Genomic DNA, 26,554 nt, shown 5'->3' with positions numbered 1-26,554 from the left:
TTTCCTTGATCACTTGTTTCTTCCAGCGGAATCCACAGACAAGCCTCAAGCTAACGTGAATATTCTAGATATAGAAGGAATTGCTGACGAGAGAAAAGTTCGGTCAGATGACCATTTACTAGATACCATGTCTACAAATGACGTGGATCTACACAAGATGCTTCATTAGAAATAGACGTTTCATACCCACCTACAATTTCTGATAGTTCATCCAATCTATCTGAGAAATCATCCTGTAGCCGTACTCCGGAAAATATACCTGTTGCTCCATCAACAGCTGAAGGTGAACACCACATTGTCTCTATCTAGGAACTTTCTCCGCTTCCGTCTACATCAGGATTAAACCCAAAACGATTGGTTCGTAAGCAAAGAGGCACAACAATTCTAACATGTAGTCCATTTATCAAAGAACAGAAAAAGAAAATAGAAGAAAAGGAGGCTATTGAAAGACGTCGATCTTGTGCAGAAAAGCAAAATACTACAGGAGGCCTCAAACACTGAAAGCGTGAATGGCGTAGATGTTGATGAAAATGAAAGTGATTGTGCCTGCAATTTTTTTTTTTTTTTTTTTGTAACGATCTGTATTCCAATTCAAAACCTAAGGAGCGATGGGTTCAATGTGAATTGTGTGGACACTGGACTCATACGGAATGTGCACGTGTCAGCAAGCGCGAAGCACATTTCAAATGTCATATTTGTCTCATGTTACCTTCTTGAGTGTACTTTGATGTTGTATAAGCCTCTTACCTCAGATAGTTTATGTATGTCATTTTAACCTCATATCTTGTTTCCTTTCAAATTATAGCACCAAATTTATTCATTTATTATCATTAAACCTTAACACTTAGATCCTATGTAACTAACTACAACATTATATTGAAGGTCCTATAATTGTACTTAACAAACTTCGAAGCGGGGGTTTATTAATAAAGTTATATTCATTTTAGTAAAAGTATGTCATTTTCACCGAGTCTTCCCCTATCTCTGGTGTCCATTGTTTCCTATTGCTTTCTTGTACTATTTTGTCGTTAGAATTCCATATTGTTTAGTAAAGCTTATAGCCGCGGGCCAGGAATCAGGATTATTTATCTTTTCGAAGTCATCTAAGGGTGGCTAAGATGATCTACAGGGTGGTCCGGAAGTGGGCATAGTTACGGTAGAATGTCTGTACACAGTTACCTTGAAGTCTTAAGAGTCATAAATATCGGTATGATCACCATCCATATCGTAACACAGCTGAATTCTGCACCGAGTTCTCGCAAATGTTTTGCGGAGATACTCCGGAGTCACGAGGGTGAAGGCGTGTTCCACAGCTGCTCGTAATTCCTGCGTTGCGTGATATCGAGTATATCTTACTTGTTACTTTGTGAAACCCCCAGAGAGCATTGTCTGGTATTGTCAGATCGGGACTTCTTGGAAGCCATGCAAAGGGAGCTGGTGAAGATGCACGACCTCTTCCAAAGATTACTCTAACTTCACTGCAAATAACTTACCAAGCAAAAAACAAATGAACATGGATAGCAATGTTGCCAGACAATGCCAAGCAATGCTAGCAGACAATGCCAAGCAATGTTACCAAACAAATGTAGGTAAAACCTAAAACCGTCAGAAAACATCAATTAGGGGTACGCCCACTTCCGGACCATACTGTATTGTTACTGCAATGTAACATGAGGAATAAGTGTCATTCTTAGTTCTCAGTTTTTAGCATCTTGACATCTTTATTTTCGTCTCTTCCTTCACGATAGGGATGGGTTACTTGTGAGTGACAGTTAGATAAATCTTGAAATAAATATGGTACGAGTTTTCCCCTGTTTCGTACCCTTTAGAACTGTAGTGGTTTTGATTCCTCTGTTCAAACGAGGTCGGGATTTTCTAGTGACTAGGGTAAATTCTTCTTCGTTCGGCTGGTTGTCATGAATAATGGTTTTCGCCCCTTTGCAATTTCTTTCAGCTTCCATTTCTTATGCTTCTCGTGTTTGACTTGAGGTGGCGATACTTCCTGGGATAATGTGTCCCACAGCTAATACTAAGTTTAAAAAAAAAAAAATCGTGTTTGTGTTTACATTTGAGGATTCCGTAGGCTTAGCATTTCTTGTACTGATTGCACATGCATTCATATTAGTATTAAGATTGTTGAAGCATGTTTTACTTTATCGGTGTGCGAACTACCTCTATTAACATTTTGGATTAATTTGTGAGTAGTTATATTGTAATTTGAGCGAAATTGCTTTGGAGGAGACAACTGTACTTTTTGCTGAAGAGTATCAATCCGCTATATATATACACTAACACTTAGGCTTAGCATAGGAAGCTCAACGAGATAAGAAAACAGATGTCTTTGGATGAGGATACGACTTTTTAAACACGAAAGCTAAATTTTCCGAACATGTCTACAATTTTAATTCATCACATTCACTTTCAGGTATTTCCATTCAAACTCATTACAAATGAAATGAAAGGAAATATTTAAATTTTACGTCCCACAATTATGCCAACTAGGCTAAAGGAGACGATGGTGATAGAAATGAATGGAATGGTGAAATGAATAAAGTGGGAGGAAACGGGAGAACCCCGAGAAAACCCATGCACACGGTGTTTGTCCACCTCAAAGTTCACGTGGCGCGAACTGGGATCGAACCAGAGACTCCGTGCACCAAAGGTGAACGCTCTACCACCGAGCCGCCACGGCCCCTCAAACTCATAACGTATCAATATGCTTCATTTGACACGGAATAAATGCATTATGTTATTTTAACGCATATTAACATATGGTATCACGAATTGTGTGTGTATGAAAGAAACATGAATATCACTACGCATGGCAGAGCTTCAAATAGACGTTACCAGATTGTCAATTTTTAATACAAAAACATATATCATGTACTTTATTTTGTCTCTGACAAATAATTCCTCATAGTTGAAAACCTAAACGATGTGACTCGTTAATATACATAGCACCACCCAAACAATTTTCAGGGCAACTTTTCCCAGTTGGTGCTTCGATCGCATTGCAACCCTCTGGTGTTTTCATTCCAGTAGGTAGATGACAGACAGTCTTGACAGCCTTTAGCTGTCGACGAGTTCTTTTTCTCTATTTTCCAACTCTTCTTTCCTCCCCGCTGATTCCTCTAAACAGTTTCAGTTACGAATCCTGCTGCTTTTATTCCCTGCTTTGTGGTTTCCTTGGGAAAGAACTACCAACACCAAATCTCAAGATAGACACGCCCGTCTATCTTCTGAATCTTGGTATGTATGACGTAAATTACACACACTTGAATAACACGTTTCATTAAAAAAAAAAAAAAAAAAAAAAGAATAAGGAAAAATAAAATAAATTATATCTCTGCCAGCTAATTTTTCACTTAATTCTGGCAATACCTATCTCTTCCTACATAAAAAAAAGCATCACATGTCGGCAACGTCTTTGGAAATTTATTAGTTCATTCACTTTGACTCACAAATTGTCCTGTAAAGATCTGACTGAAGACGCATGATCCGGGTTATTTTCGAAAAGCTGTGTCATTATCGTAGAAGTGATAAGAATATCTTATAAATAATTCATATGGTACGACCACATTCCATTTTGTAACCGTATTGTTCCTTCATCCTTCGAACTCTGACATTCTTCAGAAGTAGAAACAAGTCCATAATGCACACTTCAGGAAGTTCATATCATTACTGCGAAACCGAATTGCAAAGTGGGTGCTGGTCCTAGTTTCTAAGTTGCGAGTGTCTTAGATTGAAAGAATGTTCTATGTATGTACTTGTGTTAAAAGAAGGTTATCTGGAATCTTCGGTAGGCTATACAAGTAAACTATTTTCTTTTATTATTATTTTAGGAGTTTCAATCAGTATTAATGCAATTAATGCTTAGTTATAATCATTACAAAGCCTATGCCTGTTAATCTTCCTTTGACAGTGTTTTGTTAACCACTAACGACGATTATTTGTGATAGACAAATGGTATAATGAATAAAATGACATTAAAAGAAAAAAGAATTGGGTCTTTAGAATTTACTCTTACCTTTAAAACTTCCTTGTATTTGCAATGAAGCCGATATGCAGACAGGTACGAGGAGAATCAAACTATTTCCACCTATAGTAAAAATCCCATTAGCAGTGGTGCCAGAGTTAACGAACAGAATGAATAGATGCCCCTTCTATTTCTTTTGTGGGGGGAAATGTCCTTCGAATGAAGTGTGAACGTGAATTAAAAGTAAGGATACGAATGACAAAAGAAGCCTTTAGGAGAAAGAAAATACAATTTGGTAGGACCTTGAACAAAGAGTTAAGAAAAAGACTCATAAAATGCTTCATGTGGAGTATTGTAGTGTATTTTACAGAAACATGGACATTACCTTTCAAAATGTGGGTGTGGAGGAGAATGGAGACAATTAGCTGGGTCGAGCGGAAAACTAATTAGAGAATGTTAGAAGTGATGGGGAAGAAAAGAACACTTTTAGATATTATTAAGAAGAGGAAGTTGAGGGAAGAAAGTAGACTGATTTTGAGAACAAAATCCTGAGACGAATATTCGGACCCAAGAGGAACGGGAATTGGGAATGGCGGAAACTTCATAACGAAGAACTATATAATTTATACGGTTTACCAAATATTGTTAGAGTCATCAAATCTAAGAGGCTTAGGTGGGCAGGTCATGCAGCCAGGATGGAAGAAAGAAGGAACGCTTTACAAGTCTTAACTGGAAGACGAATCGGAAAACGACCATGAGGAAGATCTAGGCGCCGATGGGAGGACAATATTAAGATGGATTTCGCAGAAATAGGAATACAAAATAGAAACTGGATCCAGTTGGAAGGATAGAAGTCAGTGGGGAACATTTGTAAACGTCCGAGTTCCATTAGTTATTAAGAAGAAGAAGAAGAGAAACTGATTGGAGCATTGGCTAAGGAGGAACTGTATAATGAGGGAAGTTTTAGATTGTATGCTCGCAGGAAAGAGAGAGAGGGACGAAGGAGACTTCAATTAGACGATATCAAAACAGAGAAATCGTACGTAAAGACGAAGAGGTTAGCGGAAGATCGAGGAGCATGGAGTTTTCTCAGCTGCATCAGTGACCTGCCAATAATGGCAGAATATCTGTGATAATGATGATATCTGTTAAAAGAGTTATTCGACAATTTTTTTAAATCAATATTGTTATTTGAACTGGTTCTTGAGCCTTTGTCATAATGTCTGTCTATGTTTCCAGTCTCACATTTACATGATTTTTAAAATATTGCTTGTTTCTCTTTTGCAGATGACGTCTAGGTGTATGACTGCTGCTCAGTTCAATTACGTTCAGAGTTGCTTAATGAGCTATTGTAGTGCTAATGAAGCATGTATAAGTTACAATAAAAAAAAGAGTTTAACTTTTAATAATTGGGCTACTTTCAGTGGAAGCTCAACTACTTGTCAGCCAGAAATTGTTCAGGAATTAAAAATTGTAGGTATTACTTTTATCAGTAGTATTGATCATGACTTTGAGAGGGTCTGGAATCCAATAGTGAATAAAATAAGAACGATAGTACTCAAAAATCGTCATCATAATCTGAATTTAATGCAACAAGTGAGATATGAAAATACTTATATATGTTTTCAATTATGGTATAGAGCACAAGTATCATCACTTCCAGACATCTTTACGAGGAAAGTACAATCAGGGCTGTAGTCGAGGGTACACGGCGGTACACGCTGTATGCCCTCTGCTTAATCTTAGTCATGAGAGTGTACCTTCTGCTTAAAAGTATATAGTTTTGTCTATATTTATTTATTTAATCGGGCAACGACTCCAATGCCAAAGTGACCATATCATCATTTTCCTCTTACATTCTTAGCAGGTGTTCAAATGTGAGTTTGAAAAAAATCCGGCGCAATTTTTTCTGTTCCTTCTCCATACCTACACCTATTTATGTTATTAATGCTGTGATTTAGGTAAGGAGTGACATAAAGAAAATAACATGAAGTGCTTTTAAACTGTAAAACAATAACGTATCCTTTATATTTAAATAATTAATACATACGATTGACATCATTCATTTAAAAATGCCTGCAATGTCTCATATGACAATGATACATGATCTCTGTCAATCAGCGTGTACCCTCTGAAAATTTTAGGACCACAGCACTGAGTACAATATATAATTGACTGGTTTCTGTGGTGTAATTATTTCTTCAGTTCTAATAAAATAATGATAATGGTGTTATCCATGGACAAAGGTGACCTTGCTTTATTTCATGTATATACAACTAAAGTGTAATGTATTATTATTTTTTATTATAAATTGTATCATCTGGCAAAACTTTTCTGTGACTGTGATACTCAGATCTACGTGTACGGGGACTGCCTGGGTACTTTGTAGAGTAAATTGATTTGAAACAAGATTGTTAGAGCGACTATTTCTTTCATGAACGGTAGTTTAAAATTTGGCCAATATACTTAGTATTAGCAGATCGAACATGTTTCCATTGTTTTGTAGTTGAACAAGTTTAAGACGTTTGAAACTGTTATTGAACAAAGTTTGCATGGTGTTAGTGCTACTCATGTTTCGGCCGCTTAACTCTATTTTGCATCTCAATTCTTTTTATTCGTCTTTTCTTCGTTTTTTTCCAGCAGTGGAAAGCTTTTCTGTTTATGGAACGCATTGTTCATATTACCAAGAACTTTCAATAATGATTTAAAAGTATTTTCGTATAAAAAATAAATATAAACAAGATTCAGTTCTGTCTGAATATGTATTTTAATAGAAAACATCAAGTACTTATTCTTACATGGAACGTATTTTCTCTTGAAGAATTAGTTTAATGAACATACTAAGATAATTCTACATCTCCTCAGATGTTAACATTTTATTATAATAACATACTATATTAACATGATACTTTTTTTTTAATTTATATTCTGTAACAAAAGTTGTAGGAAAATCATGTCTGGTTTCATCATTGAAGAACCATTCTTAAAATTTTAATTTGCAATTTGTGACAGGAATGAATATTTTACCTTTAATTCCCTGTTGTGTTACTTAACTGAAGACTCGCTGTAGAAAACAATGTAAATGCCAAACTCAAAAGTTAGTGTAACAGTAGAGACAAAAGATAGTAAATTGTGCCCAAACGTCAAAATATGGAAAATCTTATTGCTTAGAACTCAACCTAGCATATAACCAAGTATGAAAATCTAACAAGGCATAAACGTATTCAAAAAATAAAATAAGTGAAACAATTTCAAGGTAACACTTACATTGTATCCTACAGCGAGTCTTCAATTGAGTAAGTTATTAAATTAATTAGAACTGAACTACGACATTTTGTTAGTGCCGTGCAATGTTAGTGTACGCCTGTTTCTTCATTTCAGAAACGAATTCACAATAAACTTTAGTTAAAGCTGTTTCAACTAATATTCTAATATTAGTACAATTCTAAAGACTTCAAGAGTAGTATTTTGATTTGTATTGAATTAAATCTACTATTGTATGAAGGTAAGAATAAAGAAGGTTAAACATTTAAAAATGATCCTAGCGTGTAACACTAAAACACTAAGATGTGTCACGGTTTTATGAAATTAAAAATAGAAGTTGACCAACATAGTATTAAGACATTATTATTATTATTATTATTTACGCTGCGGTATAGTGCGTGTTACCCTTGTAAAACATGTAATACCGTTAATAAAGAATGTAAGAACCGATTAATACGATTAATGATAATGAATTATTATTATTATTATTATTATTATTATTATTATTATTATTATTATTATTATTATTATTATTATTATTATTATTATTATTATTATTATTATTATTGTAGAAAACAATCAATAGCGTTATGTTTTGAAGATAATTTAATTCAAATGTCCTCCTCTGCTTCAGTGGACGAATTGGATTACTCTGGACTTACAACAAGAAAAGTTCCCCGGACACATTATGTTGAGAAATTAGGATATAGTCTGGCCTACCATATGATTCCTTCCCATTTGGATTATTTTCTATGGAGTTACATCAAATTTAAAATCTACGAACAATTCATGAATGTTTAATGGAATACCGAACTCATCACTGCGAATTTACCGATCAATATGTGTAAACAAATAGTGCAAAATTGAACCCTTCAGAATTGCACACAGAAGGAGAGAAGGATATTTGAACATTATCTTCAAAACATAATTCCATTGATTGCTTTTTATAATGAAAAATCATCATCACTTCTCGTTGTCATTCTTTCTTATTTTAAAGTTCTGGCGCTCTGATTGGTAAACCATTGCTCTGGCGCTCTGAAACCCTTCACTCTTATGAAAACCATGTAGCTTTAATGTTTCTTGGCTTGAGTATACAGACAGGATAAATATTCAAAAACGTTTTTCACAATGTTACAGTTAAAGTAATATTTTTTTTAACAAAATACATGTTACGGTTAGAATCATTAACTTCAGTATAAAACATAATGACAATGATTAGATATAAATAAAGAAAACATAAAATTTTTGTCAATACGATAATTTAATCTAAAGAATGGTTTACGTCACTTAACATTTTTCTATATCTTAATATCGTACGACACAAATAGAGTGTTGTTATATTTTTTCTTGGGTAATTCCACGTACAAATTGGGTTCATTGCACTCTAATTATAAAATTAAAAAAATCACTTTATTTTTTAAAAGCAGAATTTTGTTTTGAATTATCGGTATTCTTTTAACCTTTATAGTTGTACATTGTATTCGTTTTAGTATTGTTAGTATTCATCTGATTCGTTTAATCTAAATAAACACTTAATTTGATAACCATGGCGTCATTCTTTATATAATCACGTGATCTTATGACGTCGTGACCAAACCCAAGTCCAACACATTCATAGTTATCTCCTGAAACAGGTCTTCGCCAATTCCATCCACTACAAAGAACAGTTGGGTCCCAAAGCCTAGAAGAAAGGTCTTGAGGATTCTTGGATTGATCCAAAACGTTTATCTTATGCTTAAGCTTAAAAGGCCATTCCAAGTTCTCATCGTACTCACCAGTTGTTATTCCTACATGAACGTACACATTTTCGCCGCTTTGTCGAGGGAAAACCCTGATATACATTCGATAGCTACCAGGCGAAATGTAGAAACTTGGGCTCCTAAGGGACCTTCTATGATTCCAACCAGTTAGCTTGTATTCCATGTCTCTGATTTGCCAATAGTAAGTGAACACTTTATGACCATTCTCCATTCGAATTGTACTGTTTAGACGAATAATTTCTGCATCTCTTGGACTGGATTCTTCACGAATTTCACTCAAGATGCGTTCAGCAGCTTCGTTTTCGTCCAAATCATTAATGCCTGTTGTTCCACCTCCTCTGTTGGAACAATCTCCGCCATTTCTCAAAATGGTGCCTATCATTCGCCTATGTTGTCTTCGCATTTGCTGTTCATGATCTCCTAATTTGTCTTCCATGTTCAGAATCATTGTCTTAATTACATTAAACTGTTCAGCAAGTTGAACTTCTAGGTTGTGGAAACGGTCTTCAATATCACCTGAAACAAACAAACACGAAAATGAGATTTAAGTTCAGAATAAACGTAAAATATAACAAATGATCAAATTATGTTATTTAATGTAAAAAAAATCAATATTTATTATCATGAATCTATCCACGAGGCAGAATTTTCGTGACGAAATATGAGACGAGATTACACTTTCTAGGTGCGTTTTCGTGATGAGACAGCTCCAAATCTTGTCTAGGGGTACACTAATTATCATTGATTATGTATAATCTATTCCTACCAATTATCTCCCTTTCGTTATTACTTTCTTGAAATGAGTTACCAGATGCAAAATAATCTATTCACTTGAAGTTGGTTCCGAACGAAAATCTTCCCGGTTACTGGATAGAACCATATATTACTCCGTAACTAGCTAAGAAACTATTCAAATTCGAAGTCTATTCTAATTTCATTTTAATGATGATGAGTTTGAGTTATCGTTTATGCAATGTAAAGCACCCAATTTGGTTACAAGTAGGATTTTTTTAAATGATAACGTAATCATTTTCGGGGGTTGTGGTCCCGACACCTAAATATATATTTCAATTTGGTTTGCTTCGGAGAGAGAATCGAAGTATATTTCGACATATTAACTCTGTTCACGAAACCGAAAAATCATAATTTGGCACTTTCCGAGAAGAGAACATACATTTTGACATAGCCTGAGAGAACCGACATACATTTTGACATAGCATAAAAGAGCCTATATATATTCTGATATAGCCTAAGTAAACCGACATAGGCCTACATTTTGACAGCCTAAGAGAACCGACATACATTTTGATATAGCCTAAGAGAACCGACATACGTTTTGACATAACCTAAGAGAACCGATATAAATTTTGACATAGCCTAAGAGAACCGACATAAATTTTGACATAGACTAAGAGAACCGGCATACATTTTGATATAGCCTAAGAGAACCGACATACATTTTGACATAGTCTAAGAGAACCGACATACATTTTGACATAGCCTATCGTTTGCAAGCGTTACAAGCTGCGAAGGATGTTGAGAAGCTGTGAAATAATAACTCAAATATAGTGTTGCATACGAGACGAAAATTGTCATCTCGTCTCGAAATTAAAAGAGTACTTCTAGTCTCATTCACAAAGCAAGACATAATTTCTCGACTAGTTCAGCCATATTTTGGATCTCAAAATGATTGTACGAACAATAGTAGTCATCAACGTTTAAAGATACGCAAGTCATTATACAATCTATTTCAATAATAAGTATGTTTTAACTGTTGATGCTATCTTTATATAATCATATTACACCCTTTGTGGACCTCTCATGACATGGGTGGATTCTGGTAATATCAAGATGAAATTAAGAAAAAAAATCAGGCCATAAATTTTGTGCATAAATTTACAAAACGAGACGAGACGACTAAAGCATTTTCGAGAATCAGAAGACTTCCAGAGATGTTCTTCAAATCGTCAAGTTGAATAGTGTATGCTGCAAAGAAATCTTAGTTGTTTTTTTTTTTTTAAAAAAAAAGATAAATTAAAAACCTGGTCATTACTTACTATACAATTCTAGAGCATGATGATACCTATTATAATTTTAGATGATGTTCTAAAGATTTTGCTTTACAATAATAAAAAAATAAATAAAATTTTGAAATAAAATATGCGAAAATAAATGCAATGTCCTTAAGATTTCAGAGTTCAACACTTATTTCTAATATACAAACGCATTCACGAGGGTCGTTCCAAAAGTAATGCCTCCTATTTTTGCCCTGGAAACTAATGGAGATACATAAAAAACAATATCACAGCTGAACAGAGCAATATTTCAGCTACAGACTGTCATTTTTCCACATAGTTCCCACCATTCGTTATGCACTTTCGCCAATGATAAACCAGAGCCTGCATGCCACGCTTGTAAAAATCGCAACCAGCTGAGGCTAACCACTTCCTTACAGCTTTGACAACTGCTTTCGAATCTTAAAAATGTTCGCCATATTCAGCTTTGTACACAATTCTCTGGTCGTTATCCGGCGATCAGCACTGATGAGTTGATCAAGACGCTCTTCATTGCAAGGGATGACAGTTGTACAGGGTCGACCGGGCCGTGGCTTGTCATGAACACCCTTTTTACCACCTTGAAAACGCCGTACCCGACGCCTCATATTGCTCACGTCTATTGTATCGTCTCCATAAGCCTTTACCAAGCGTCGATGGATTTCAATCGGCGCAGTTTCTGCAGCAGTGAGGAATTCAACCACACATCGTTGTTTTATACGGATGTCCATATCAGACTCCATTTTGGAAAACTCCTATGCTGGCGCCAACTATCGCAAAACAAGGGGATCAGCTGCAAATAAAAGAGGAAGGTTCAAGCATTAGCACTACACAAACGACATCTGATACGAACATACAAAGTCAACACACACACAAAAAGGAATTAATTTCGGAACGACCCTCGTAGGTTTGCATCTCTTAACAACATGGAGGGCGCTTTATATCATTACAAGTGAAAGAAAAAGGGAAAATAAATAAATAAATTAATTAAGCTACTAACTGCTACCCGCGCCATCTTGGAAAAACAGAACATAGCTTCAGTTTCTTGTGATTATGTTTATTTCTCGACGATTCGCAAATATAAATAGCGCATTAGAACCAATATGAAAGTTGCTTCTTTCTAGCAAAAATCTCTTAGTGAACATGAAAAAAATCAAGGTAGTAATGGAATGAAGTATCTGTGTAATTGTTCTTGAGATCTGAATAGTTGAGAACTGAGGAGATCATCACTCTTAAACGTGGAAGAGAAAACAACAAATTATCTCTACTTTTTTCTAGAATAAAGACATCAAGTATCTTTCATTTTGCTTAAAGTACCTACAACATATCGAAATTTGATCACGCTGAAATGTACGTATAGAACAACTTTGTGTACAGAGAGAGCTTTCGTAGTTGTATTTTTAGGGATGAAGAACTATTTCTATTCAGTGTTTTTATTTCTTTGAACATACAGTATATAATGAAATAATACATTACATACACAGCAATATTGAGATTAATATATAGTGTTCATTGGACAGCACGCTCTGAACCATAGAGATTCATCTCAGAATGGAGAAATGTTTAGTGCGTCATCTACTCACAATTTTACTTACATAAAGACTTGACTCAGTGCTACGAACTGCTGTCAGTGCCGAGAAAAGTTACTTGTAAGTTGGGTTGCATCCGTACAGGCGTTTTGCAAACTGCAAATTATCTCGACCCCAAGTAATGGAATTAGAGCACTTAGGGGGAGATACTTTTGCTGGTGGTTGTACAAACAAAAGTACATCCTTTCATTCGTTTTGTATGGTATCGCAAATTTTTGCATAAAAATTCATGTTATCAATTTTGTGCACATTCTCATTGCTTATCGTTAATTAACCTAAAACACCTGTTGAGTGATTTTACAACAGTGTTGCCAGCGGCCGCGTTTCTGTCCAAAAAAAACACCCATTTTACGGACTTGCATTAAATAGCCATTTTATAGGGCAACACTGCATCAACCTTTTCACATTTTCGCACAAATGGACAAATGTTGATGCGTACTGTACATATACACAGGAATTCATCCGCAGGAAGTCAGTTTTCTGTAACTGAATATTGATTTTCTTCATTTTGTACATTTTTTATTTTACACTTACGGTAATTTCTTTCGTTACTGCACAAAAACATTACAAGTTCCAGCATTGGTCATGATCTCAAAAATATCTACATAGAATATGCTTACATTTGTTTCAAATCTCTGGTCTTTATCATTCTTAGATCAAAAGACATACGCAATCAAACTTTGGGTTGCGCAACTTTACGGACACACTGCATAACGTCTAATCCATGTGAAGACATTCACGTGCTGTCCTTCGTATTAGCAGTGTTGCCAATTTGGGGTAAAAGTCGCTAAATCTGGGGAATTCGCCTTCCAGGATAGCGACAAAAAATAATTTTTCCGATTAGCGACTTTTTCGGTGATTTTGAAATGACGATTTGGCGACTTACTTACAAATCTAGCGACTTTTGCGCTGCGAACAACTTGTCATAAAATAAGTACTATTAACTCGAATCAGTTCAGATATATGTTTATTTTCCTTTTGCTTATTTGAATCAGTTTAGATGTTGACGAACTGGGAAAGTACATCGTCACATTTATCTCTATATTCCCGCTTTGATTGCTGTTATTTCTTACCTTCTAACAGGGACGAACTCCAGCTTTTAATGTCTTTTAGTTTACAGAGCTTCCGTTTAGAGGCACAAATAATACATTATCGATAGCAAACAGATTATCTGTAGAAGCGTGAGTAGAAGTGAACTGTGTAAGATTTTTCTAGACCTTTAATTTTGTTCGTTTTTCTAAACTCATTTTTGATTTCGTTGAAGCAAAATTGACCATAAAGTTAAAAATATATAAAAGTGAAATTATAGTTAGTTACACAATGAGTCTTTGAGTATTTCCTATTAGTTCTTGTAGGTAGATGGTACTATGGCTTGAATTGATCACGTTGATCACGTATCTTATATATATATATATATATATGAGGCAAAATTCCACGAAAATTTTTTAAGCGACTTTTCACCCAAAATGGAGTCATTTTGTCTCCTATTTAGCGACTTTTTGTATCAACTTGTTGGCAACACTGCGTATTAGTGTATTTCATATTACAATGTACGATGTAGCATTTGGCAGATGTTTCAAGGTCAACTCCATAAGACCTACTTAGTTGTCAGTCAGGCCTGTAGCTAGGAAGTGACTACAGGGGGGTTAACTAGCTGGATCTTTCAGTTTTTTGTAAGTGTCCATGCATGAATATAAAATGAACTCAAATCAGCCCCTCTGAAAATGATTTCGCCCCTTCCCCCGTCTCTGGCTATAGGCCTCTCAACAATAGTGACCTAAGTTGCGTAGACTACTTCCTTGAGTCACAATAACTATTTCTTAACCTGTAAAACACGCCGCAAAACGTATTGTGAACTTGGAATGAATCGAAACAGAAATTCACTGAAGCAATCTTTAACCCATTAACGCCGAAATTATTTTTTGTTTTTATTTTCGGTGAAATGTGTAGTTTTGAGTTAGTTGGGTGTAAGGACCATTTACGAGAAATTTTGAGTTCGTGACGTAAGCGGTTTTGTTGGGGTGCCCCGTGATCATATGAACACGCTAGGCGTTTCAGTACTTTCGTATGTCATGATAAAGTGGATGCCCTGTTAAATTATTAACACATATGGAAAAGAAAAGAGACATTTATTGTCTTAGAAATTGTTACACTGTAGAAGACAAAAATAAACACAGTATTTGGACTATGGAAATGTCAGGTTATGGAGCCCAATATTTATGGGACTTTATGGAAATCGAAAAAAAAAAGTTGGTAGGCGCACAAACCTATGGTACATTTGAAACATTTCGTAGGTACTGTGTTTGAACACAGTGTACTTGCACAACGTTTATTCTTAAACCGAACCACTAATTGGTTTCTTCCATAAAGACAAACGTCATCCCTTACATGGTGTTGTTGACTGCTGGACTCAGAAATGGCTGGAAGCCCTGCATATAATAGAATGGCTTTATTATTTTGCAAATAAGTTTGTACAATGTATCTTGGAAATTCTAAGTGTGAGATGCCTATTCTGGCTTTTCTCAACATTAGCCATGCGATTCGTGCGATACATCAATCATCCAAGAGAGAGGCGCCCACCACCACTTTTTGGACTTGATTCTAATTCTATAATATGAGATATCCTGGTCCATTTGATCAGTAAGTTTCATGTGCTTGCTAATACTCTCCGAATTCATACGAACGAGTACTTTCTGTTTTCATTTTGGAAATTTTGCTCGACATTAAAAAGAGGCTGAACCCTGTTACACGTAACGCAGTTGTAACGACAGAGTTGTCACATCACCTTCACCAAGTCGAGTATTATCTGTAAAAACTACTTCAGCATGACTGGTAAGTTGGTGCCCTGTAAGGTTGTCCCCTTTCCCGAATCTTCATCCGAAAAGATGTTATGTCTCAGAGGTTCAGCATGTCTTGCATGTCATGCACGTCATCCGATTCTAAAATATCAAGAATTTGTTGAAGTGAAAGACCTCTGTATCTAAAGGGAAAACCATACAATTACCAGTAACAAGAATTGCAAAAGTGATTTATAATAATAATAATAATAATAATAATAATAATAATAATAATAATAATAATAATAATAATAATAATAATAATAATAATAATAATAAAGTGAAAAGAATAGAGTAAGTCAACTCAAAGCATGTACAAACTGTTCTAAATTGATATACCTGCAAAATTTTACTGTATTATTGACACCTATACGTACGTACGTAAGAGAGAAGAAGCTACTTAAACGCCTTGCGTGTTCATATGATCACACTGATGGAAAACGTCAATAACCATAACCCAAATATTTTCAGATGAGTGAAATGTAATCTGTAACAACTTTTGACATCTCTAAAACATAATCCAACAGAAAATAATTTGGAAGGATAAGATATAAGATTGTTTTTTAATACTTACTGCGAGGACGATATCATTTTTCTTGTATTTCTGGCGCGTTGCGGATATCTGTACCTCTAGGTTACATGCATGCCGCAATGTAGAATTTGTTTTGTCTGAATATCGTTAACAGAACCTTCTCCTAGTAGTCAACACACAAAGCGTAAAGAAACTACTGAAAGTATGTTATACAAGGCTTATTTTTATAAATACTAACTGCTGTGATCATATGATCACGCACGGCGCTAATGGGTTTAATATCTTGAGGAGAGGCAGAAAAAATTTGGGAGCAGCAAATTTTTGTATGCCGTAAAATGTAGTTTTATATTGCTTGACCTGCATTAGAATATATGTCTAGGATGGCAGTTATCGTCACTAGGCACAAATGCTCACTTTCCTGTCCCATTTATGGTGTGCTATTATAGATTCTTAAGGTTCCTGTGAACTCCCCCTTGTCCGAGCACTTCGCCTTTTCGCCACCAGATGCTCACTTTTTCATTTAGCAATCACTGCTGGTACCTCTACTGGGAAGAACTGAAAGATCGTACCGCTCAGTTTGAATGTGTCCAGGATATCCACACTTGAAGTGGGCGGGGAGAGGAATCCAACAGTTTTTTTTTTTTTCGTGCACCTGCAGTCAGTCAGAGTCTATTTATACAAGCCGTGTTGTTCAGCCGCAGGGCAAAACCTCAACCATTGATGAGTAACATAAATCTTTTCTTTTTGCAGGTAGGAATAGAGTTTTGTACGAAAAACGGGAATTAGGTTGCAGAGAACGTCATTCACATCGCGTTGACAAATTATCTTTCGTACGTTTATCAAATGAAACTCTCTTCTTTTTTTGATTATTACCAGAATATGAGATAAAAAGAACCTAAATGGTTCTTTGTATACAGAAAACAGGCAAACAATACTAATATTTTCTTACATATCAGTATTATATGATTTTTTTTTTCTGAAGTGTATGATGCATGAAAAATGGACAAAATGAATTTTGACTTTTCTATTTGTCCCTATCCTTCTGAGTAGAGAGAATGATGTGGCGCAACTAAAGGGCCTGCAGGGCCCGCAACATTGAGAGGCCCAGAACAGAAAGAGGCCCATTTCAGTTTCGAAGTTAAACTTTATAATGTTAAGATGTTAAAAATTATGTGATATTCCAACTATATCTCATTTTTACCTATGAAGACGGTAACACCTGAGCGATTATTTAGTAAATTAAATGCCAACAAAACTTTTACTGACCAGCGAAAACATTATGACCACTCGCTACTTTTTGAACGAAATCATCGGGCTGAGATAAGAGCTACAAGGCATAACACAACCGCGCGCCAAACACAAGAATCTCACTCGATTAGTCAGTGTGATGCTTGTGCCTTGAATGGGGAAGGACGACGATATATCAGGGTGACTAAGTGGCTGGGAGCTTCATTTCGGAAACAACGCGACTTGTCGAGTTTTCGCGATCTGCCGTGCTTATGTATTTCAAAGATGGGAAAAGAACAGTGAAACCAGCATCGAACCAAACAACAAAAAGTGGGACGACCACACCTCATTAAAAATGTCGGATGTCGTAGACTCTCGAATTTGGTATAGCAGAATAGACGAAAACTATAGCACAATATAATAATAATAATAATAATAATAATAATAATAATAATAATAATAATAATAATAATAATAATAATAATGTGCATTTTTTTGCATATGAGCAAGTTGTGACTCACTAGATAGAACATAGAAAGTCAAAACTGTTCTCTGTAAATTTTACGTGACTCATGAATGTGGAAAGAGGAGGTCCGTTTAACATTTTTGCGGGGAGGCCCATTCGTCCTTACTTACGCTACTGAGAGAATGTAAGGTAAAATAATAACACCAATATATATATATATATATATATATAGATAGATAGATAGATAATCCTGGCGCAACAGTCCCTTGTGATCTGAGCCTGCAGCGGGCTTATGTTATTAGTAAGCACAACCACACCCAACGTCGCCGGCTGTCTAGATTGAAGTCCGCTATCTTTTAGTTTCCCAACTTTTCTCTCGATATTTGGTCAACACAGAAATGTTTGAGTGCCACACCGGGAATTAATCCCTGGACGATGCACACCGTATCACTTTCGCTAATCATTTGGTAAAATTCAGGTTAGGGTGGTACTGAATTAATTTTGGAATATGCCATTTCTCATAAAGTAAAGTTCAAAAGTATTGTGACATAATTAAAAAGCTCATTATCAACCACGTATTCTTGCCTCTAATATCTCTAAAAGTTTTCGAGTTATGTGTCAAAAATGGTTGAAACACTTGAAGTTAGTTTAGTAACTTGAAGAAGATAGTGGACTTATACATACATGATTAGAATTGCTCCAATTTTTATTTTTATTCTTCTTTCTCGTAAAGAAATACAAAATCATAATTTCAACCATTTTGGTACATTTTTCATAATTTGAAGCGCGAACAGCCGGTTTCTTTCCTTACGTTTTGAACTTGGGATTTATATTCTCCTTGTCACTTATCGTGAAAGTCATATAATAACATGGGTCACAAAGCTAGAATATCTTATGCGACAGAGGTAATGACAATTTTTGTCATTTCATCTCTCAAGATCTGTTAAATTTGACATTTATTGAATGATATCGGTTTTATAATACGAATAAATTTTTCGCAATAAGGTGCGTATAGTGGTCGTAAGAAATGGCAAAAGCTACCACTGACCTTTATAGTTTGACTCATGCTTTTTCGATCATGGTATTCCTCTTAAATTTTGCAAAGGACAGTATCATTTTAATTATCTTAACCTAATTTCCTAAAGCATCTCATTCGTACGCTAAAAGAAAGATTTCTATTTTTTATGTATAAGAATTCAGGGGATGCAAATTTATTCAAAATTCCTTTACAATTAAAGCCGCCTAAACAGATATTCCTTCGAGATTTCTGTATTTTGAAAACAATTCACGATTTCAGTTCTTTGTATTTACTTGTTTCCATGTTTATTTATATCAATACTGTATGATCAGTTCCCAGAATTATTTTAGTTCCCCGGTAAATCCATTTATAACAAGCTCCAAATACTGCTACAATTTTAATGTGGTTTCAGGAGAATCTGCATATCTCATCCTTTTGTTACTCTCTATATATTCATCTACTACGTAAACAAACATCAGTGAAAGAAAGAGGCTGAGAGCTAACATGTGCTCCGTGAGGAACGTTGTCATACCTTGCACTGATATATCTAGAGAGTCTAGTGTTGCCACGAGACGAAACGAGACAAGACGAGACTTCTGGCTGTGTCGTCTCGTCTAGAAAAGATGTGTCCGTCTCGTCTCGTATCGAATGATTCTGTCTCGTCTCGTGGCAACACCAGAAAGGCTGAGGCCCACAAAAGAGCTGTTAAACCAAGTGGTTAAAATTATAACTTTTAACCTAGTTTGGTTAACAGAGCACAACACAAAACACGACTGCAATCCTCCAGCAACGACTGCTTAGTTTCGACTGAACCCGTAATTACTTCGATAGGAACATTTGTCAATACCGTCAGTACAGACGAAAGGCAAGATTTCCCCATTTATTCTGATATCCTTTTTTCAGAACCCCTGGCGCCACTTCAACAAATAAGGAGGCCTATGTAACTTTCCCATTTAAAAATGGTTTATCTTCGAATAACAGCATAAAAGGATAAAAAAGATAAATTTTATTGTCAAATCAGAATCTTTTTTGAAACTCAGTGTCGAGAAAGGCTGACACGTTTCTGTCTTGGTTCGGAACGAGAAAGACCATGAAACAATACTTAGTTACTGATAAAATTGCCACTTCTACGCATACTTGTACTTCTATTAAAGGATTTTTATACGTAGATATCTCCACCAGCCCCTGGAATAAAATCTTCTGAAACACTGATCTCAATGAACGCTTTACATTGTATTTGAATCTGGAGCACTATCACAAAATAATTAAACTTGAATCGATTGAAAAATGGAAGTGAAAGCTGTTTGTAAGAATCATTTTTAAAAAGTGCTTTAGGTATTCCCTGTTCTTTGTAGGGTTTGAAACGTTGAATCATTTGGATCATTTGAAATAATAAAAGATGGTATACATTTCGAAGGCAAATAATTTATTCCGAGTTAATAAATTTTTAAGCAAATTCAGAAACTGTGTTTGTATTTTTCGAGACACGAGACAAGACGTTTTACGAAACGTTTCGTATTGTATCGTGTCTCGCTTCAAAGAGTCCTGTCTCGTCTCGTTGCAACACTAAGAGAGTCTTACGCATTATCTTTCCAAGAAAATGAGCTAGAAACTTGAAAAGCACATTCAGTCAATTGTTATCATAGAATATACTATGGGCATAGCCGCTGATGTGTAGAAGGTGACACAGGCGGAATTTGTTTTTGGCGAGTTGGAGCCGTGGGGCTCTATTATTTGGATTGGAAACATTGGCTCAAAAATATTTTACATTTAGCATATACACATATCATACGCACACACACACACACACGTACATGTGTGTTACATATACTTTAATTAATGTGTGGATCTAAGGACAAGGTCCGGTTCGCCCACCCAAAAACCACCTCTGGGAGGTGGATTGGAAGCGCACCCCTGAAACATAGAATTATGCTAATCGTAATCTTCTGAGATAGACTACCCCCCGAGGAATAAGTAAATAAATAAAAATAGTTTACTAATGTTTATCTTCCGTATACGATTAATTGAAAAATTTTAGTGTCTCAACAATGAGAGCCATATACAGGTGATCCTACGTTCCTGGCGGAACTTCCCTAGTTGCGGACAAAATTTCATACTATAAACTCTTTTCGGCTCTCTCCCTCACGGTAGTTTTTTTTTTTTTTTTATCTATTATCTACTCCCTTGGAGTAACTGTTGCTCTGTATTTTCACGGGCTTGCAACCGTCAGAATGAATATCTTGGCTGCCTTCCCAGCTACCCAATCAGCATGCAATAGATACATGCAATAAAAATCAAATCCCACACAAACTACTCTACCCATCAAATATTTTAACATGGAAAGTTCTTTTACGCAACGTATTTCGTTTGTTTAAAATGGAATAGACCTAAATACATATTTTTTTTAATGTTCTTCTGGAGATTCGATAGCGAGACCGCTCACATCAAAAAATGAGAGAATTAGTGCTCTGACAATCTGGTAGAAATACAACATGCCATATGTACATTACTGTGATTACATTGCTATTTATTCAATGATTATTTTGCTTAGAGTTTTCTTACTCTCCAGGGTACTCTTCAAGGATATACAATTACTCTTCACTTATGTCGCGAAAAAATATTCAGCTTGCAAATTTATTTCGAGAACTTCTCATTCCCTAATACATGTTTATACTCTCAATTTGTGCGTACAACCGACAAACTTACACAGAATCTCAACAGAGTTCAAATGTGAGGTGTCTGCTGTGAAACAAAGGTCAGTTATATGGGAGGGGATTTTAGAGTGCAGCTCTAGGAACACTGTGGGCTTTTAGAGTGTAATTCTAGGAACGCTGTAGGGGGCCATCCCGCTCCACCTGAGACAAAAAAAAAAAAAGAATGAAAACAAATCTGGCGGCACACTACTAATTCACACTAGTTACAAAGCAGGCACAACAAAGTTCTGAATGAAATATGTTTATTTTTTTTGCACTATTCCATTTTCCGAACAATAACATTTACCGATGACTTGTTAGCCCCTCCACCACAGCCACCATGAAAACAAATTCAATCGGAATTTGGCCAGCTCGTTTGATCAGGAATAATTATCGTTTGATCCCAAGCATAATGACGTATTACACACAATTTGGCTAGGGCTTGTTAGCCCTTGATAATCGGCATGTACCATTCCATAGACATTTCAATCGTAAATAGGTAAGCAAAGTTTCGTTAGTTTCTGGTAGAAAGTATGACAGATAAAGTTGATTGTTTATTTAACAATGGTGGCCTCTAACAATGAAACTAACAACAACAACTGAAATCGACAAGTACCATTTCATAGATAACTCAGTGGTAATCCGATGGGTGTGCCAAGTTTGGTCAGTTTCTGGTACAAAATATAGCAAAGTTGATTCTTTGTTTAACGATGGTGGCCTTCAACAATGAAACTAACAACAATATGTGGAATCAACACCTACTATTTCCTAGATATTTCAATCTTAAATGGGTGTGCAAAGTTTGGTTAGTTTGTGGTAGAAAGTATGTAAGATAAAGTTGATTGTTTATTTAACAAAGAAGAAATCCAATGATTGTTTATTTAACAATGGTGATCTTCAACAATGAAACAAAAACAATATGTGAAATCGACACATACCATTCCATAGATATTAAAATCTTAAATGGGTATGCAAAGTTTGGCCAGTTTCTGCTAAAAAGTATGGCTGATAAAGATGATTGTTTATTTAATAATGGTTTCCTCTAACAAGAAAACTAACAACAATATGTGAAATCGACACGTACCATTCCATAGACATCTTAATCGCACATGAGTGTGCCAAGTTTGGTTAGTTTGTGGTAGAAAGTATGGCAGGCAAAGTTGTTTGTTTATTTAACAATTTAGAAATCCATCGATTGTGTATTTAACAATGGTGGTCTTCAGCAACGAAACTAACAACAATACATGAAATCGACACGTAGCATTCCCTAGATATTTAAAACTTAAATTTGTGTGCAAAATTTCGTCAGTTTCTGGTAGAACGTATAACAAAGTTGATTGTTTATTTAACAATGGTAGCCTATAACAATGAAACTAACATCAATTTGTGAAATCGGCAGGTACCATTCCCTAGATATCTCAGTTGTAATCCGATGGGTATGCCAAGTTTGGTCAGTTGGTGGTAGAAAGTGTGGCAGATAAAGTTGATTGTATATTTAACAATGGTGGCCTTCAACAATGAAACTAACAACACTATGTGGATTCCACACGTACCATTCCCTAAATATCTCAATCTTAAATGGGTGTGCAAAGTTTCTTCACTTTCTGGTAGAAAGTACGGCAGATAAAGTTGATTGTTTACTTAACAACGGTGGCCTCTAACAATGAAACTAACAACAATGTGTGAAATCGGCACGAACCATTCCATTGATATCTCAATCGTAAATGAGTGTGCCAAGTTTGGTTAGTTTGTGGCAGAAAATATGACAGATAAAATTGACTGTATATTTAATAATGGAGAAATCCAACGATTGTGTATTTAACAATGGTGGTCTTCAACAATGAAACTAACAACAATATGTGGAATCCACACGTACCATTGCCTAGATATTTCAATTTTAAATGGGTGTGCCAAGTTTGGCCAGTTTGTGGTAGAACGTACGGCAGATAAAGTTGATTGTTCATTTAACAATGGTGGCCTCTAACAATGAAAGTAACAACAATAAGTGAAATCAACACGTACCATTCCATAGATATCTCAATCGCTAATGAGTGTGCCAAGAATGGTTAGTTTGTGGTAGAAAATATTACAGATAAAGTTACTGTATATTTAATAATGGAGAAATCCAACCATTGTTTATATAACAATGGTGGCCTTCAATAATGAAACTAACAACAATATGTGAAATCGACACATAGCATTCCCTAGATATTTCAACTTTAAATGGGTGTGCAAAGTTTGGTCAGTTTGTGGTAGAACGTATGGCCGTTACAGTTGATTGTTTATTTAACAATGGTGGCCTCTAACAATGAAACTATCAGCAATATGTGAAATCGACCCATATCGTTAGATAGATATCTTAATCTTAAATGAGTCTGCAAATTTTGTTTAGGTTGTTGTAGAAAGTGTGGGAGAAAAACTTGATTGTTTCTTTAACAATGGTGGCCTTCAACAATAAAACTAACAACAATATGTGAAATCGACACATACCATTCCCTAGATATTTCAATATTAAATGGGTGTGCAAAGTTTGGTCAGTTTCTGTTAAAAAGTGTGGCACATAAAGTTGATTTTTTATTTAACAGTGGTGGCCTCTAACAATGAAACTAACAAAAATAAGTGAAATCGACACGTGCCGTTTCATAGATATCTCAATGGTAAATGAGTGCGCCAAATTTGATTAGTTTTTGGTAGAAAGAGTGTAAGATAAAGTTGATTGTTTATGTAACAATTTAGAAATCCAAAGATTGTTTATTTAACAATGGTGGCCTTCAACAATGAAAGAACAACAATATGTGAAATCGACACATACCATTCCATAGATATCTCAATCGTTCATAAGTGTGAAAAGTTTGCTCAGTTTGTGGTAGAAATTATGACAGATAAAGTTAATCGTTTATTTAACAATAGAGAAATCCAACGAATGTTTATTTAACAATGGTGATCTTCAACAATGAAACTAACAACAATATAAGAAAACGACACATATCTTTCCCTAGATATTTTAATCTTAAATGTGTGTGCAAGGTTTGGCCAGTTTCTGGTAGGAAGTATGGCAGATAAAGTTGATTGTTCATTTAACAATGGCGGCCTCTAACAAGGAAAGTAACAACAATAGGTGAAATCGACACGTACCATTCCATTGATATCTCAATCGTAAATGAGTGTGCCAAGCTTGGTTAGTTTGTGATAGAAAGTATGGCAGATAAAGTTGATTGTTTATCTAACAATGGAGAAATCCAACGATTGTTTATTTAACAATAGCGGCCTCGAACAATGAAACTAACAACAATATGTGAAATCGGCAGTTACCATTCCCTAGATATCTCAGTTGCAATCCGATGGGTATGCCAAGTTTGGTCAGCTGGTGGTAGAAAGTGTGGCAGATAAAGTTGATTGTATATTTAACAATGGTGGCCTTCAACAATGAAACTAGCAACACTATGTGGAATCCACACCTACCATTCCCTAGATATCTCAATCTTAAATGGGTGTGCAAAGTTTCTTCACTTTCTGGTAGAAAGTACGGCAGATAAAGTTGATTCTTTGTTTAACGATGGTGGTCTTCAAGAATGAAACTAACAACAATATGTGGAATCCACACGTACCATTGCCTAGATATTTCAACCTTAAATGGGTGTGCCAAGTTTGGCCAGTTTGTGGTAGAAAGTATGGCAGATAAAGTTGATTGTTCATTTAACAATGGCGGCCTCTAACAATGAAAGTAACAACAATAGGTGAAATCGACACGTACCATTCCATTGATATCTCAATCGTAAATGAGTGTGCCAAGTTTGGTTAGTTTGTGGCAGAAAATATGACAGATAAAGTTGACTGTATATTTAATAATGGAGAAATCCAACGATTGTGTATTTAACAATGGTGGTCTTCAACAATGAAACTAACAACAATATGTGGAATCCACACGTACCATTGCCTAGATATTTCAATCTTAAATGGGTGTGCCAAGTTTGGCCAGTTTGTGGTAGAAAGTATGGCAGATAAAGTTGATTGTTCATTTAACAATGGTGGCCTCTAACAATGAAAGTAACAACAATAAGTGAAATCAACACGTACCATTCCATAGATATCTCAATCGTAAATGAGTGTGCCAAGTTTGGTTAATTTGTGGTAGAAAATATTACAGATAAAGTTACTGTATATTTAATAATGGAGAAATCCAACCATTGTTTATATAACAATGGTGGCCTTCAATAATGAAACTAACAACAATATGTGAAATCGACACATAGCATTCCCTAGATATTTCAACTTTAAATGGGTGTGCAAAGTTTGGTCAGATTGTGGTAGAACGTATGGCCGTTACAGTTGATTGTTTATTTAACAATGGTGGCCTCTAACAATGAAACTATCAGCAATATGTGAAATCGACCCATATCGTTAGATAGATATCTTAATCTTAAATGAGTCTGCAAATTTTGTTTAGGTTGTTGTAGAAAGTGTGGCAGAAAAACTTGATTGTTTCTTTAACAATGGTGGCCTTCAACAATAAAACTAACAACAATATGTGAAATCGACACATACCATTCCCTAGATATTTCAATATTAAATGGGTGTGCAAAGTTTGGTCAGTTTCTGTTAAAAAGTGTGGCACATAAAGTTGATTTTTTATTTAACAGTGGTGGCCTCTAACAATGAAACTAACAAAAATAAGTGAAATCGACACGTGCCGTTTCATAGATATCTCAATGGTAAATGAGTGCGCCAAATTTGATTAGTTTTTGGTAGAAAGAGTGTAAGATAAAGTTGATTGTTTATGTAACAATTTAGAAATCCAAAGATTGTTTATTTAACAATGGTGGCCTTCAACAATGAAAGAACAACAATATGTGAAATCGACACATACCATTCCATAGATATCTCAATCGTTCATAAGTGTGAAAAGTTTGCTCAGTTTGTGGTAGAAATTATGACAGATAAAGTTAATCGTTTATTTAACAATAGAGAAATCCAACGAATGTTTATTTAACAATGGTGATCTTCAACAATGAAACTAACAACAATATAAGAAAACGACACATATCTTTCCCTAGATATTTTAATCTTAAATGTGTGTGCAAGGTTTGGCCAGTTTCTGGTAGGAAGTATGGCAGATAAAGTTGATTGTTCATTTAACA

The 26,554-nt window shown here is 35.3% G+C and overlaps 1 protein-coding gene across 1 annotated transcript in view; it reads right to left on the bottom strand.

Moving 5' to 3' along the window:
• Window positions 1-6,724: 6,724 nt before the first annotated feature.
• LOC145689003 (uncharacterized) overlaps window positions 6,725-26,554 on the bottom strand; it is a 39,850-nt gene continuing 20,020 nt past the window's right edge. Inside the window, exon 2 of the mRNA XM_081763147.1 lies at window positions 6,725-9,516. Coding sequence (XP_081619273.1) covers window positions 8,756-9,516 — 761 coding nt within the window. The 3' untranslated portion in view covers window positions 6,725-8,755. The remainder of the gene's footprint in view (window positions 9,517-26,554) is intronic.

This window comes from Thermobia domestica, chromosome 1 (genome assembly GCF_964235325.1).
Source record: "Thermobia domestica chromosome 1, izTheDome1.hap1.1, whole genome shotgun sequence".
Lineage (NCBI taxonomy): Eukaryota > Metazoa > Arthropoda > Insecta > Zygentoma > Lepismatidae > Thermobia > Thermobia domestica.
This window is presented reverse-complemented; position numbering and strand designations above follow the sequence as displayed.